A 15,621-nucleotide genomic window follows, 5' to 3' on the forward strand; every position below is an offset into this window, starting at 1 on the left:
TCCCCTGTGCTTTTCAGCATCAAAGAGATTTGCTTGCTTCGTTATTACAGCACCACAGTTGTACGTGGTGCTTTATGACAGGAGAGACCAGGCCCTGCCCTAAGAGGCTTACGTTGTAAATAAATGGGGGAAGGGGTGCAACCCTATCAAAGCTATCTCTTTTTTCTCTCTCTCTCTCTTTTTTTTTTTTTTAACCTTTCCTTCCTATTTTCCTTTCCTATGTGAGGATAAATAACAAAGAAACACCCTTGGAATTCCAGGTAAATTTTAAAAATGCCAGTACCCTTTGGGTGCTTAGAATGGAAAAACATAAGCAAAAGAAACACAGTAATATTTAGGGCTGTTGATTAATCACAGTTAACTCATGTGATTAACTCAAAAAAAGTTATTGCGATTAAAATAATTAATCTCGATTAATCACACTGTTAAACAATAGAATATCAACTGAAATTTATTAAATATTTTAGATGTTTTTCTACATTTTCAAATGTATTGATTTCTATTACAACAGAATACAAAGTATACAGTGCTCACTTTATATTTTTATTACAAATATTTGCACTGCAAAAATGATAAACAAAAGAAATAGTATTTTTCAATTCACATCATACAGATACTGTAGTGCAATCTCTTTATTGTGAAAGTGAAACTTACAAATGTAGATTCTTTTTATTACATAACTGCACTCAAAAACAAAACAATGTAAAACTTTAGCGCCTACAAGTCCACTCAGTCCTACTTCTTGTTCAGCCAATCACTAACACAACAAATTTGTTTACATTTACAGGAGATACTGCTGCTTGCTTCTTATTTACAACGTCACCAGAAAGTGAGAACAGGCGTTTGCATTGCACTTTTGTAGCCGGCGTTGCAAGGTTTTTATGTACCAGATATGCTAAACATATGTATGCCCCTTCATGCTTCAGCCACCATTCCAGAGGACATGCTTCCATGCTGATGATACTCATTTAAAAAAACAAACCGCATTAATTAAATTTGTGACTGAACTTCTTGGGGGAGAATTCTGTTTTATCCATATTCTGCCATATATTTCATGTTATAGCAGTTTCAGATAGTGACCCAGCACATGTTTGTTTTAAGAACACTTTCACAGCAGATTTGACAAAACGTAAAGGAAGTACCAATGTGAGATTTCTAAAAATAGCTACAGCACTCGACGCAAGGTTTAAGAATCTGAAGTGCCGTCCAAAATCTGAGAGGGATGAGGTGTGGAGCATGCTTTCAGAAGTCTTAAAAGAGCAACACTCAGATGCGGAAACTACAGAACCTGAACATCAACAAAGAAAATCAACCTTCTGCTGGTGGCATCTGACTCAGATGATGAAAATGGACATGCGTCGGTCCTCTCTGCTTTCGATCGTTATCGAGCAGAACCCATCATCAGCATGGACGCCTGTCCTCTGGAATGGCGGTTGAAGAATGAAAGGACATATGAATCTTTAGCGCATCTGGCACATAAATATCTTGTGACACCGGTTACAACAGTGCCATGCGAATGCCTGTTCTCACTTTCAGGTGACATTGTAAACAAGAAGTGGGCAGCATTATCTCCTGAAAATAGTAACCAAACTTGTTTGAGCAATTGGCTGAACAAGAAGTAGGACTGAGTGGACTTGTAGGCTCTAAAGTTTTACATTGTTTTGTTTTTGAGTGCAATTATGTAATAAAAAAATCTACATTTATAAGTTTCACTTTCATGATAAAGAGATTGCACTACAGTCCTTGTATGACGTGAATTGAAAAATACTATTTCTTTTGTTTATCATTTTTACAGTGCAAATATTTGTAATAAAAATAATATAAAGTGAGCACTGTACACTTTGTATTCTGTGTTGTAACTGAAATCAATATATTTGAAAATATAGAAAACATCCAAAAATATTTAAATAAATGGTATTCTATTATTAATTGCAAATACTTTTTTTTAATCGCTTGACAGCCCTAATTTTCATCGGGGTATGCTGTGTTCTCTGGGCTCCAAAGTGAACAGCCTGTGAGATCTGCAGATGCTGTCACCACCCCTAGAGCTGTGGGGTGTGGCTTTCAGAAACCCTCAGCTGTTATAGGAAGCCTTGACTGACTTCCTAGGCTACCTTAGTTTTCTAATAAAGTGCCTATTAGGGCAAGGTGAACAAAGTTTAGACCTCTTCTATCCCAGGACTCTTCTTGGGAGCTGTGGGCAGAGTTTAGACTTTAATTAATGGGGGGATGGGAGGGGGGGATAGAACACCATGAAAACTAAAATGCTTTTTAGTGACGGGTTAGAAGCTGGTGGGACTTAAAAAAAGGCAATAAGGTACATGTGATACCGTTTATAGCTGGACATTGCAGGAGAAATGGAATAGAACTGGACTTTCTGTAGAGGAGTTTCCCTCCCTCCTCTAATGACACACTTGTAATGCTCCTCCAAAGTGCCAGTCTCTTTGACTGGGACTGGTCAGTGGAGCCCACCAAAGCAATGACATTCCCCTTGGCTGAGTGAGGGGCCACAGAACCCAGATATCAACAGATCATGGCAGACAAAAAAAAAAAAAGTATGAACAATGAGGGAGTGCAAGTCTCGGGGTCAAAATGAGGGAACCAGGAGGGATCATGGAGCAGAAAACCTCAGACAATGCCCACTGCTGCAAGGTGTCGAAGGAGTCGGTAGATGCCATCCAGTGGAACTCTGCACAGGTGTGTGAATGGACAAGGACCCAGAAAAAAGACCCCCCAGTTGCAGAAACCTCATTTCCTCTGTGCAGGGTCCTCCTGGAGCATGCCAGCTGTCTATTATCCACAGATAAGTACAGAGTTGCACAGATGGTATGAGTACAAGCCCTCACAGCAGATACACGCTCATCACTGGTAGGCACCAGATAGCTGTTTACGCTGTCTGGCCCATTCATTCATTTGCCCAGCTGCTTTGGCTGCCAATAAAGGTATCGCTTGTGGGGGAAACTTTCTGTGATATGGACAGATATCCCACAAAGAACTGCACTGAGAACACTTCATGTAGGCCCCCTGACAGCTGTACCTAGACTATGAGTCTGTCACTGCTACCCTGGGAAAATTTGGCAAGCTCTGTTCAATTGCCAGTCTCCTGCTCCTCCTACCTGTGGAAGTAGAGAGCCGGGCCCTGTGTGCAGCAGCGCCCGGTATCTGGGTGATGAAAGTGGAACAGCAGAGCCAGGCATACCAGTGACACTGGTGCGTTGCCTTTTTTCTGCTTTGGGGGCTCCTGTGGGCAGCCTTGAGCTGCGTCAGTGAACGTGCATGCAGAACTCGCCTGCCACTGTGTATTTAAAAACCCCATTTGGGAAGTGGGAGCCAGTAAGCCTGGAGAACCTGCTAATTTGTTTACCATCATAGAATTGTGCCTGTAATTGGAATCTGAAGCTAATTTCAAAATAATTAGGCAGCTGCTTGTGTATTTTGCATTTCCTCTGACAAAAGAACCCTACTCCAGAATGCAATGGAAGGGTTAATAGGAGTCTCTGAGCTCTCTTCTCTTCCACCTGTGCCCAGGAGCAGTGCCTTGCCCCCCACAACACTTGAGACAATCCTTCTTTTCAAAGCAATCTTAAATGTGGTAGATGGTCAAATGCTCTGCATCCATTTGGAAATGGGTAACCTAAAGCTTCCATTAGCCATAGGCTGGAGAGCTTACTGTGCTTCAGAAGGGTGTGGTAAACAAAGAAGCCACCTGTGACAGGAAAAAAGTGTTTGTCTAGTGATCAGAGCAGTGCTCTGGCAGAGCCTGTGGGTTCTACATGGTGTGTGACTTTGGGCAAGATGCTTATGACCTGATCTTGTGCGGATCATTCCACCTTCAAGACACAGACTAGGAGTCTGATTCAATTGTCCTATAGGTAAGATGGGGAAAAGCCTATTCCCCACCGCATAGAAAGGTTTAATGTATATGTATAAGGCAGCTCAAGGATTGGTGCTACAGTAGTGCAAAGCAGTAGTTCTCAAACTTTTGTACTGGGGACCCTTTCACATAGCAAGCCTCTGAGTGCGACCCCCCTTATAAATTAAAAGCACTTTTTAAATATATTGAATACCATTATAAATCCTGGATGCAAAGCGGGGTTTGGGGTGGAGGCTGACAGCTTGCGACTCGCCATGTAATAACCTCACGACCCCCTGAGGGGTCCCAACCCCCAGTTTGAGAACCCCTGGTGCAAAGGTTTATAGTCTAATATCAAGTAGCACAACACTTAACTCCTCCGTATCGCCTCTGCTGTTTTAACTGTAGGAACCTAAAGAGAAAATATGAATCAAAATAACAAGAGAAAACAGATTTTTTTTTTAAAGCATAAAGGCTCAGTGATTAGATTAGAAAGGCTGGGGAAAAAAACTCAAGGTTAATTAGGTGACAGATTGCACAGCGGCAGGTGGTGATGGTGTCATGCCTGCCTGCTGGAAAAACCGCAAAGCACAAAAGGCTTTTGCATGTGCATGCTGCTCCTGTCCTTTCTAATTCTTGGACAATTATCAGGAACTTATTTTTCCTCTCTGAGAGTGCGGCTTCTACATATGCCTACTTGTGGGGGGCAAGTGTGCAAGCTCATGTGTTTATAGAGAAGGCTATCGGCTGAGAGCCACTTGTTTCTTGTGCAGATTTCTAAGATTACAGAAGAGGGAGCAGCCCCTCCGGTTCTGTTTGGTTGCAGTGAGCTCAGAGCTCACGCAGTGTCCTCCCACTGCCCTTGATTTCTCTCTCTCCCCCCGCCCCTGTAATGCTTATTGAACCAAGTGACACCCTACTCCAGCAAAAAGAAAAGGAGGACTTGTGGCACCTGAGAGACTAACAAATTTATTTGAGCATAAGCTTTCGTGAGCTACAGCTCACTTCATCGGATGCATTCAGTGGAAAATACAGTGGGGAGATTTATATACATAGAGAACATGAAACAATGGGTATTACCATACACACTGTAACAAGAGTGATCACTTAAGGTGAGCTATTACCAGCAGGAGAGCGGGGGGAAATGATGCTCACACTGGCTGCTGAAGGAGTTCATTGCAGGGCAGTTCTGTGGTAGAACTGGATGCTGAGAAAATAGCACACAACTGAGCTCAATAGCATGTGCAGCATAGAGTGGAGAAAGCAGACCAGACCAGTACCTAAGTGGAGCCCGCTGTGCAGTGGGACAGAAGGGATGTTTCTGCCACTGCCTATTACATGAACGCTCCCTGCCCACACTGACACTGCACCAGTAGAGATTATTATAGCAGAGGACCAAACTGCAGTTGACCTTACTCAGAGAGCATCTACTTCAAATGGTAGTGTGGATTCTGCCACGGTCTGATCTGTATCCTGCCTTGATTCCAGTTTCCACAGGTTTACATGAGCGTAATAAATTGGAACCTCAGGGATTCTCTCCTGGTCTCAGGCCTTGGGGACTTTCTGTGGCTTTTTTTAGACAGGCTGATGATAGAGGGGGTTGGATTTACCAGATTTCAGTATCTGTCCACTTGCTTCTCATGGAGAGCAAGCCTCTTACTTGGACTAGACACGTGTGTAGCAGAGTCAGAACTGCCCCCATGCACATTATACCCCTGCATGGGCTGCAAGGACCTTGGGTCTGGGTGCAGAAGTAAGAGGTGCTTTACAACCTGCCTGCTTGCTCCCTTGTCATAAATATAAAGGGAAGGGTAAACACCTTTAAAATCCCTCCTGGCCAAAGGAAAAAACCCTTTCACCTGTAAAGGGTTAAGAAGCTAAGATAACCTCGCTGGCACCTGACCAAAATGACCAATGAGGAGACAAGATACTTTCAAAGCTGGAGAGGGGGAAGAAACAAAGGGTCTCTGTCTGTGTGATGCCTTTTGTGGGGACAGAACAGGAATGGAGTCTTAAAACTTAGTAAGTAATCTAGCTAGGTATGCGTTAGATTCTGTTTGTTTAAATGGCTGAGAAAATAAGCTGTGCTGAATGGAATTGATATTCCTGTCTTTGTGTCTTTTTGTAACTTAAGGTTTTGTCTAGAGGGATTCTCTATGTTTTGAATCTAATTACCCTGTAAGGTATTTACCATCCTGATTTTACAGAGGTGATTCTTTTTACTTCTATTAAAATTCTTCTTTTAAGAAACTGAAAGCTTTTTCACTGTTCTTAAGATCCAAGGGTTTGGGTCTGTGGTCACCTATGCAAATTGGTGAGGATTTTTATCAAGCCTTCCCCAGGAAGGGGGGTGTAAGGTTTTGGTGAGGATTTTGGGGGGAAAGATGTTTCCAAACAAACTCTTTCCAAATAATAAATACGGGTTAGATGTTTGGTGGTGGCAGCAAAAGTCCAAGGGCAAAAGGTAAAATAGTTTGTACCTTGGAGAAGTTTTAACCTGAGCTGGTAAAAGTAAGCTTAAGAGGTTTTCATGCAGGTCCCCACATCTGTACCCTAGACTTCAGAGTGGGGAAGGAAACTTGTCATCCCTAAAATGTGCTCAGGGAATGGAGAAGCTATGACCTGACCCTTGCTACTTCTGGCTAGCATAACTGAGTCAGCATGGGTGGGTCGGGTTGTAATGTGATATAAACCAGCTGCAAATAGTTCCCCCTTAGAATAAGGAGGAAGTGAGAGAGGAGTGAGTCAGACTCACAATACCCTGAGGTGTGATGCAGCTCACGTGTTCCCCTTTTAAGTAGGGAGTATACAGAAACCATGGAAATCACCCACTCTACTTAATCTCAGTTTTGATCTCTTCATCTCTCACTGAGGTGTCTGGCTCGGGTTGATTGACCTTCTAGCACTACATGGTTCCAATGGAACCTGTCAGGATTCTTCTGGCTTTGCCTCAGTGGGGATCACACAACAGCTATCCCACCATGTTCACCATTTGCCTTGAGACACAACATGTTTCCTTTGAAGCAGTGTTCCCCCCACAATGTGGGCTAGCTCCCTCCCAGCCCCTCTTCTCTTTGAACCTGGCAAGTTCAATGAAACTCAGTATCATGACTTTCAGTTGGGTCTGAAAGGGCTTTTACTGGAATGCAGGGGGCTGCCTGACTAGCAAAGGCGAGATAGAAAATGTCTCGGAATGCCTTGCAGATCCCAGACATTTTACTGGGTTGACCCTTCCTCCCCCCGAAACTCTCTTCCCATCTGACAGTCTCTTTCCAGCCTTCACCTACACAAGAGACCACACCAGGTTCCTGACAGCATTTTACAGCTAGATATTTTTTTTTTTTCTAGCCAAGCAAAGGGTTTTGCTGGACATAATCCAAAACCAAAAGGACCTCAGCACACCTTTGTGATGTGTGTTCTTAGCCCAGCTTCGATGCCTGGACACTGTTGTCCCACGTGAGGCCCTGAACTTGGTTTCATTTTCAAGGTGTTTCCCCAGCCTCTCACCTTCAATGAATGAGACGCTTCCTCTTTATGTTGGTCAATGCGTTTAGCACACATGGGTTACTGAGTGGGGTGATACTCTGGTGGTGCCAGCTGTCTTGGATTTTAATGTCTGTCTTTGCTGCCCTACTCTAGCATGCAAAGCTGTAACCCCCTGCCGCTGAGATCACTACAACCAGTGCCTTCCTTGTCACTGCAGTTGAAAGCAGCTTTTCCCCATTCCCACTGCACTGTGCACATTTGTCAGCTAATTACTTTTGCGTTTAGGCCCAAGCTGTGACAAATACCAAGACTGACCACAGGACTGGGGAAAGGGAAGAGGAGTATTCTGATTTAACAGATTGGGGACTGAGGCCCAGAACTATTCAATTACTTGTTTCTGGTCACAAATCAGGTTTGAAATATTTTGACTGCTCAAACCAGAGCATTGAATTCTTAGGAATGCTGAGTCAGCACTTCCCCTTCTACAGTAGCAGCTATAATAACTAGGGTTTCCAACTTCGTAATATTTAAGAACCAGACACTCCAGCAGGAGTGCCAGAACCTCCCCTCCCCTGCCCTGCCCTTTCCCGTGGAGGACCCACCCCCCCATCCACTCTTTCCCCCTCCCTCCGTCGCTCACTGCTTTTCCCCTCTCCACCCGCTCCCTATGTGGGGCGGGAGGGACTTGCCTGCAGAGCCAGGGCTGGGAGCTGCAGCCACCCAATGCAGGTAGGAGATGATCCTGGCTGAGTAGGGTATGGCATGGGTGATGACTCTGGGCCTCCCCGTCTCCTCTGCCTGCAGCAACTGGATTTTGAGTGTCCAGTCAGTAGATCTGACTGGACACCATCAGATCCCCTTTTCAACAAGACTTTCTGGTTGAAAACAGGACACCTGGCCACTCTAGTAATAACGTGTAGCAAGCATGTATGTAAAGTGAGTCCCATGTAGGGGTGTGTGTGTGTGGGTGTGTGTGTGGCCGGTCTAGCATGGAATCCTCTTCAAACTGGGCGATTCCCTGTTCTCCTTGGACAAAGATCCTCTAGTGCTGTTTGTAAACGGGGCTGGAGCATGAGAGGAAAATATTTCTTGTGTTCTTGGCCATAACCCACCTCTCTGCCCAGTGTTGTGCAGCTATGTATGTAGGCCCTGATCCTACAGCTCTCCATGTGGCTGGATCTCTTGGCCTTTATAGAGCCCCAGTGACTTCAGCAGGCTCTGCCTAGCATAGCAGGTTTGTATGTGCAGAGCCAGTTCCAGGATTGGGGCCCTAGTTTATAAAGGGTTTTGTTATCAAAAGGAGGTGCTCAAGTAAATGGGTAGGGCCTTTGGGGAAGGGCTTGCGTCTTCATGTGTGAGAGCAGCCCCTAATGCTCTGTGGGTGCCCCTGGAATGTAAACAAATACAAGGGGCCAAGTGAACCTCAACTTGGGAACTACCAGCTCCCTAAACTTTGTTTCAAAGGAGAATCCCCCGGTCCCCAAAGCCTGGTTCTGAGTTGCAGCTGTGGCCAAAGGTTGTGTTTTAAAATATTTCCACGACTGTAATATTACAAACTCTTCTGGGTTGCTTTCAGCATTTGTAGAATAACCGCTATCGTGGGGTTAAAAACTAGTTTGGTAAATTTCAGCCCAAGTCATATTTTCAAAGCTTTTTATAAACCCTTGAAAACTGGCCTGTAGGGAAAGGTGAGCAGTCCCTTCCAGTGTGGGTTACAGTACACTCCCCCCCCCCCCCCGCTGTGTAGCGAAGGCACCAGGGCAGTTTATTGGATTACGGTAATGGTAGGGTCACCAATCAGAATCCAGTCCCCATGCTGCTAGGGGTTGTGCAAACATGTAACAAAAGGACAGGCCCTGCCTCGGCATGCTCAGGGCTTGTTTACACTTGGATTCCTTGCATCAGTGAAGCTTCTCTGATGCAAATGTGAGGGTATGTTCATGTAGTGTAGACACAATAGGAAATCTGCCCTCTTGAGAGGCAATCACAAGGTTGATGGTCAGCCTAGTGGTGTCTATACTGGGGTTTAGGTTGACGTAACTACTTCTCTCGAGGGTGTGAATTTTTCATACCCCTGAGTGATGTTGCCAGGTCAGTCTAAGTTTTCGGTATAGACCGGGTTTAGATACACTGTGGTATAGCTACACTGGTGCAGACCTTCCCACCCCAACTAGCCTTTACATTGCAGGTTTAGGACAAGGTGACACGTGGTAAGGTTGCATCTGCTACATTGCTACACTGGAGATTGCAGTTCAGCAATATCTGTGGCTCAGCTGTTCCCTGCCCCCCACAAAAAACCTGAAGTGTTTTCATAACCCCCCTTTTTTCTACTGTTCTTTCGCTATAATCTGATGACAGCAGCAAATAATGCTCCCAAAGACACCACATTCAGAAAACATAACTTTATTATTAGTTGCAATATACATTGTATTCCTTTAAAGAATCCTAAACTTGTACACACTTTTCCCACTGAAAATACAGGTATACACATGTGTATATATTATATTCAACTGGAGCACAATGGAATGACGGGCTCAGAAATTACTTGGAAAAATAAGTGATCTCTACAGGTTTATGCTGACAGTGTGCTAGGGTGACCCATATAAAAAGAGCAGGCTAAATAGAAAACTGTGTGGATTACACATTATGAGGATGGTCTTTTGATGCTATGCTTGGTACTTGTAGTGATACTGCATATACAGTAGTTACAGACTACTATTGCTCTGTCATAAATGCGTTCTATACTCAGAGGGAAACTATCCCCATTTGTCTCAGCAGAGCAATCTGGAAGTTCATAAGGCCAGCAGTGCTCCCCACAAAGTGTCCATGATATTTGAAAATAAAGGTTTTAATTACGTTTCTGCTGGTGGCAGATCTTCCTGCTGCTAATGAAATTGCTCAAGAAGGGATTTCCACTAGGACATGGTGGAGACTAAATGTGCCAGTTTAAGCCAGTTTGGACCTGTGGCAATGGATCAACTATAGCAGTAAGAGTTTAAATGTGAGGTGGATCCCCAACTGCTGTCAATCAGTATAGCACAAGTGACCTCACTAGAGCTATGTTAATTTACACCTGTATCTTGAAGTCTATACTGAAAAAACACTGATTTACACTACCTGAGGGTCTGGCTCTGTTTCTATGTTAAACAGTGAGATTTGAGCTCTATTCAAGTCTGTTAGAAACTGGCCCTCAATTTCTTAGCTAGGTCTTCTTGAGGCCCAGTTTCCCAAAAGACAGTGCTTCAGAAAATTGTCTGAGAGCAGCAGCAAATGTCAGCTTTGCCAAATGTCATCTGAACACTTTATTTTCAAACACAGCTTCCCCTGCCTGTGTGACCTTGCTGAGCTTAGCTGGACAGAAGGACAGGTTTTCTTTTTATCATCCTCATTTTCTTCTTACATATTGCTTCCAAGCTCAGGAAGAAAGCAGCTCTCTCTCAGGCTAAAGAACAGAACTGATCAAAGGCACTGACCCCAGGACTTCCTATGGCCACATACAGGTTCTAGGGAGCAGCAGGGCTGCGACCATAACACTGTAGGGTTAGTTCTTTCTTTCAAGTGCTTGTTCATTTAGGATTCTCCCCTCCCTCCCCCCAAAAGAGCTCAGTACTCAACTAATTCTGCTCCAATTTAAGTCAATGGGAGCAGACTCAGAACAACATTAGGTGCTTTTCAAAATCATATCTTCTAATCACCTCTTTTTATTTATAAAATATTTCTAGTACTCCCTATGTCACCCTAGCACATATCACTGTATGATTACACCTACCCTAATGCATGCTCAAGGCATAAGAGTTAGGCAGGGTCTCCCACCACTGTAATGTCTCCATGCTTACCATCTCTTCCCAGCTCACGGTTAGTGTGTGTGTGGGGGCGAACGACCGACCTGTAGGAGAAAAATGTTGCCACAAGCCAGCTCACTGGACACTCTTGAGCATGCGATGCCTGAGCTTCACCTTGTGTTGATACCCAAAAGCCATTGTAGGGGGTTTCCAGGTGTTGGTGGTAGCAGTTGATTGGTTGGAACAGGGTTTTAAATTCAAGTTGAGCTGAACTGCTGAGATCTATAATGATTTCTCAGATTGCAGCCAGGAAGCTAGAGCTGTACAAATGCCAGAGCCAATCTGTAAAGAACAGCATTTCTGATTAGATGCACTACACAGTTGCAAGCACAAGGATGACTTCTATTAACTTCTCAAACCCTTATTAGAGAACAGGTCTGAGCTCGTAAAAGTCAGTCTCTGATGCTTGTTGTTATTGCACAAGGTTACCTTTCCTGTGTCCTGCCAGAATGGGCTTCAAGGGGAAGTGAAATATTGGTGTAAGAGTGGTACATTGCCGTACAAGCCACTGAAACAGCACCAAACTGTCATGATGGGAATACTGCCCTACTCTCCTCCAGGGCAGAGTTGGAAAGGGAGCAGTAAGGACCTGCAATAGCTCCAGCTGCTGTACAATGCCTGTATAAGACACATGCCCCCTCTACAATGGAAACCATGGAGGATACTTGCTTTTCCCTGTGATGAAATGCTTCCCGCACCCTCTGCAGAACTTGGATGGACTTATTGTTGGAACGCCTAAGAGAGTGGGAGGAAAAAGCTAAACTCTCTCTTGCATGTGGGCAGAGGCCTATTACTAAGGGCATGTCTGCATGGGACATTGCCTGGCAAAACTATCCTGGTATAATTATACCAGTATAACTGATCTAAGAGTGTCCACTGCTATAACTGTGTGGATACTTGTATGTCCACACAGGGAATTTATACCGGCATAACCACAGTGGTATAACAGTACAGTTCTGGCAGTTGATTTCCCTGTAACACAACTACCAGAGGAAAGGCAAACAGGTTGATGCAAGCTCACTTGCCATGTGAGTGAGTTTTCACGTTGAAAGTTCTCCTAGAAGTCTTCCTCTAGCCTTGCTGGTATGAAAGACCAGTGAGCTCTGGCATTTGGATCTGTAGCTTCCCACCAGTATCGGAATCTGCTGGATTTACGAACTTTCTGGTGGCAGCTGTCTTTGTGGTAATTCATCAGTATCCTTCTGTACAGCTTGTTCTATGTAGCCCCAATATTCAGATACAGATGTTTGGCTACCTAGTCTGCTCTATGATATGCTTTTAACTGCCCACCTAACTCTCAGGAGCAAGTGTGACCCTTCATTGCCACCCAGCTAAGACACAGCTGCTAAGTCTAGGAGAATCCACCCAAGAAATGGCCATTTCACAGAATCGGAAGAGCTTGTAGGGAAACCTAATAACATTATGAGGCTCTTAGTAAATAAGTGGACTGTGAGGGTACATGTCAGCCATCTCAATGCCCTTCCCTTCACTAGATGTTCTGAGCTTGACTAGCATTTCTGGCCATCTCCAGCTGATGAGGGGAAAAGGCCAAATGATTGCTGTAGAGTAGTTATGAGAGGATTGGACCATGGTGGGACAATCTTGCCATGGCTACGACAGTGCAGGGGGTGAGGACAGTTAGCTCCTTCTTCAGACTCTGCTCCCTTCCTCAGTGACAGCTCTCTGAGCCGCCAAGATACACACCATATAGTATATTAATATTTCCTCTTAAATAAAATTTTGACTTTACATCTTAAGTATCAGTAGCACAGAGTAGCTCATCTTGCAGAGGGGAGAGGGTTTGGTATCTGGAAGTCACACAGTTTGTGTGTGCTTAGTAGGTTTTAAGTATCTTATTCTACATTAGTCCTTCTCCTCTGTGAACTCTGCTCTGGCGCTGGAAATTAAACAGCGGTTAAACAACATGTCTTTCTAGAGTGCAATCTGGTAGGGTAGGTCCCCACCCTTCAGGCCTCTTGCTAAAAGAGGTTGCTTCAGATTGGTTTGACCTAGAAAATTAGCTTTTCACCTTCAAGTATGGAATTATTCCTCTCTCCCCATCCCCAAGCTCTCTTTGCTAACTCTCTCTAGTGTTCCCTTCTCAAGGGTAAAGACTTCTAATACAGTATGTTCTGCAACTGTGGGAGCAGGGAAGGGGACCGTACTCCGCAGGAGTAGAAACGGAAAGAAATGAAAGATGCAGAACTATTGAACATTCCAAAGATTATTGCAGAATAAAAACAGCCTTGGCACATCAGGAATTCCAGAGAAAACAAAGAACATGGGGTGGGGGGGCTTTTGCAAACAGGAGCCTTGTAGTACAATAACCAATCTGGAAAGTTTTTTCAGTGACTTCTTCCACTGCCATAACCCCCTTTCCTGCTTTAGGGCAATGGCCTCTTTAAATGACTGAGCGGAGTCTCCCTCCTATGTAATAGGAATGGCTATTCATAGCAAAGTATCCTAGGAGTCCCTCTAAGTTAAATCTTTTCCAGAGAGACTTTTTTTAAAAAAACCCAAACAAACAAAAACTTCCATCCCCAGAAGACCATTGGGAAGGTAACAAGGTGGCTTAAGTGTGGCTGGGTCCTCCGGCTGCTGAGACCTTCTGACCAATCCATGTTAGTATTTCCTTAAACACAGCAGTGCTGACCTCAGGCAGCTCTTTATGGAGAGCATGATAGGCCTCGTCATACACCTGCAATCAGAGAAAGAACACAGGTTCAGACAAAACCCCAAAGAACAAAGCAGCCCTTAAGTCCCATTCGCCAGTGCCCACAGTCCTGACATGCCCTGCACACGTCTCGTCGGTCTTCCTGTATTTCTTAGATATGGTGAATTATGAATATTAAGGGATGCCACCAACTTGAGGTCTAGTCAGTTTCAGCAAGGGAGTTAACAGGAGTTCTCAGGTTTCACACCTGTCGTCTCCGCACAGGTTTGTGGTGTTGCAATCTCAATTCCTTCTCCTGCAGTTCTTTCCATTCCCCTCCCCATGTGGGGGAGACTCACCAACAGGAGAATGTGCCACATGATCGCATGTTCAAAAATGGCCTCTGATTTTGGGTTCCTGATTTAAGACACCTTTCTACAGCAATGCTGAGCACGTGAAGCACTGACTGACTTCAGCTGGAGTTGGGAGAGCTCATCACCTTTGAAAAACCAGGCTCCAGAGCCACTAAAGTATTTAGAGACCTAAACTCGTTTGGTGCTTAAGTTTCTAGGTACAAGTTCCCTTTGTACTTCGGTTTTGGCCTCTGGGCATTTGCACTGCTGTCTCACTCTCATCCGGACACCTAGTTCCTGCCTGAGCCCCGGAGCAATTCATGAATTGTGGGGAAGGCAGATGTTTGGCCGTCTGAGTTGCATGCAGGACCTGACCCCGTAGGCGGCCTCTGAGCACTGGATCCTGAGTCTCCCACCTCCTAGGAGGCGACCTAACCACTGGACCTCAGTCATTTCCCTCACTTCCCTCTCTCTCTGACCCAATGATTGTTCCATTGTGGATAAATACTTAAACAGTCATTGGGCCAGAGAGAGACCGTTAGAATAACTCTATTGTCCAGTGTTAGGGCACCCATCTGAGAGAGGGGAGAGCCAGGCTCCTGTCCCCCTGCTCCAGTCACTCTCTTTGAGTGCCCCCTGCTGCTCCATACCCTCTGCTGCAAGTGGAGTTTAATAGTGCAGACTCTGGAGATGGTATTGATGTTATCAGACTTAGACCCGCCGTATCCAGGCAGAACATTCCTTTGCCTACTGCCCTCTAGTAAGGGAATCAAAGCCATGCAGACCCATTGTCACTCTTCTATTTTAATCCCTATACAGTGTGTATGCTGAGAAGCACAAGTCTCTTGCGAGGGCTGCTTTCATGCACTTAAGCAGTGGATACAACCGTTCCCTCAGGGTCTCACACCCGCCTTCCCAGTCCATGTATCCAGTGAGCCAACTGCAGCATATCAAGCTTTCAACTCAATGAGAGGCAGGAAATATTAATCACACCCTTGGCATGTAAACGCAATGGGAGGCGTTCCCACAACCCTGGGTGTAATTTCACTCTTTTGATGCCTGAGATAGATAGTTATTTTTCTGACAACAAAAGCTTTTGCTTGGTCTCCCCGTCTCCCTTTCAAGTTCATTCATGTGCTAACAATTGGTTAATCAGCTGTGTGCTCTCTCCAAATGAGCAGATGTGGAATGGCTTTTGTTCAGCTGCTTTTGGAACTTTCTCGCTATACCTTTATGCAGTGAGGTGGGCTTGGCGTGAAAGCAGCCTGACCGGTCGCAGAGTTTGGGGGCACTGGGTTACCTGGTCGGGGGCCCAATCCTGGAATGTGCCAAGTTCTTTCAACTCCTTTGGGTGTTCAGCACCTCCCAGAATCGGACACTTTCCCATGCTCTGCACTCTTGTCAACAGCACCTGACACCTGCTCTGACAGTGAC

The 15,621-nt window shown here is 44.9% G+C and overlaps 1 protein-coding gene across 5 annotated transcripts in view; it reads right to left on the reverse strand.

The window, feature by feature from the left end:
• Positions 1-9,884: 9,884 nt before the first annotated feature.
• MGLL (monoglyceride lipase) overlaps positions 9,885-15,621 on the reverse strand; it is an 86,763-nt gene continuing 81,026 nt past the window's right edge. For all 5 annotated transcript variants that reach the window (XM_084634966.1, XM_084634964.1, XM_084634963.1 and 2 more), the window contains exon 8: positions 9,885-13,879. In XM_084634966.1, the coding sequence (XP_084491092.1) occupies positions 13,754-13,879 (126 nt within the window). In that variant the 3' untranslated portion in view covers positions 9,885-13,753. The remainder of the gene's footprint in view (positions 13,880-15,621) is intronic.

This window comes from Lepidochelys olivacea (assembly GCF_965140295.1).
Source record: "Lepidochelys olivacea isolate rLepOli2 genome assembly, chromosome: 7".
Lineage (NCBI taxonomy): Eukaryota > Metazoa > Chordata > Testudines > Cheloniidae > Lepidochelys > Lepidochelys olivacea.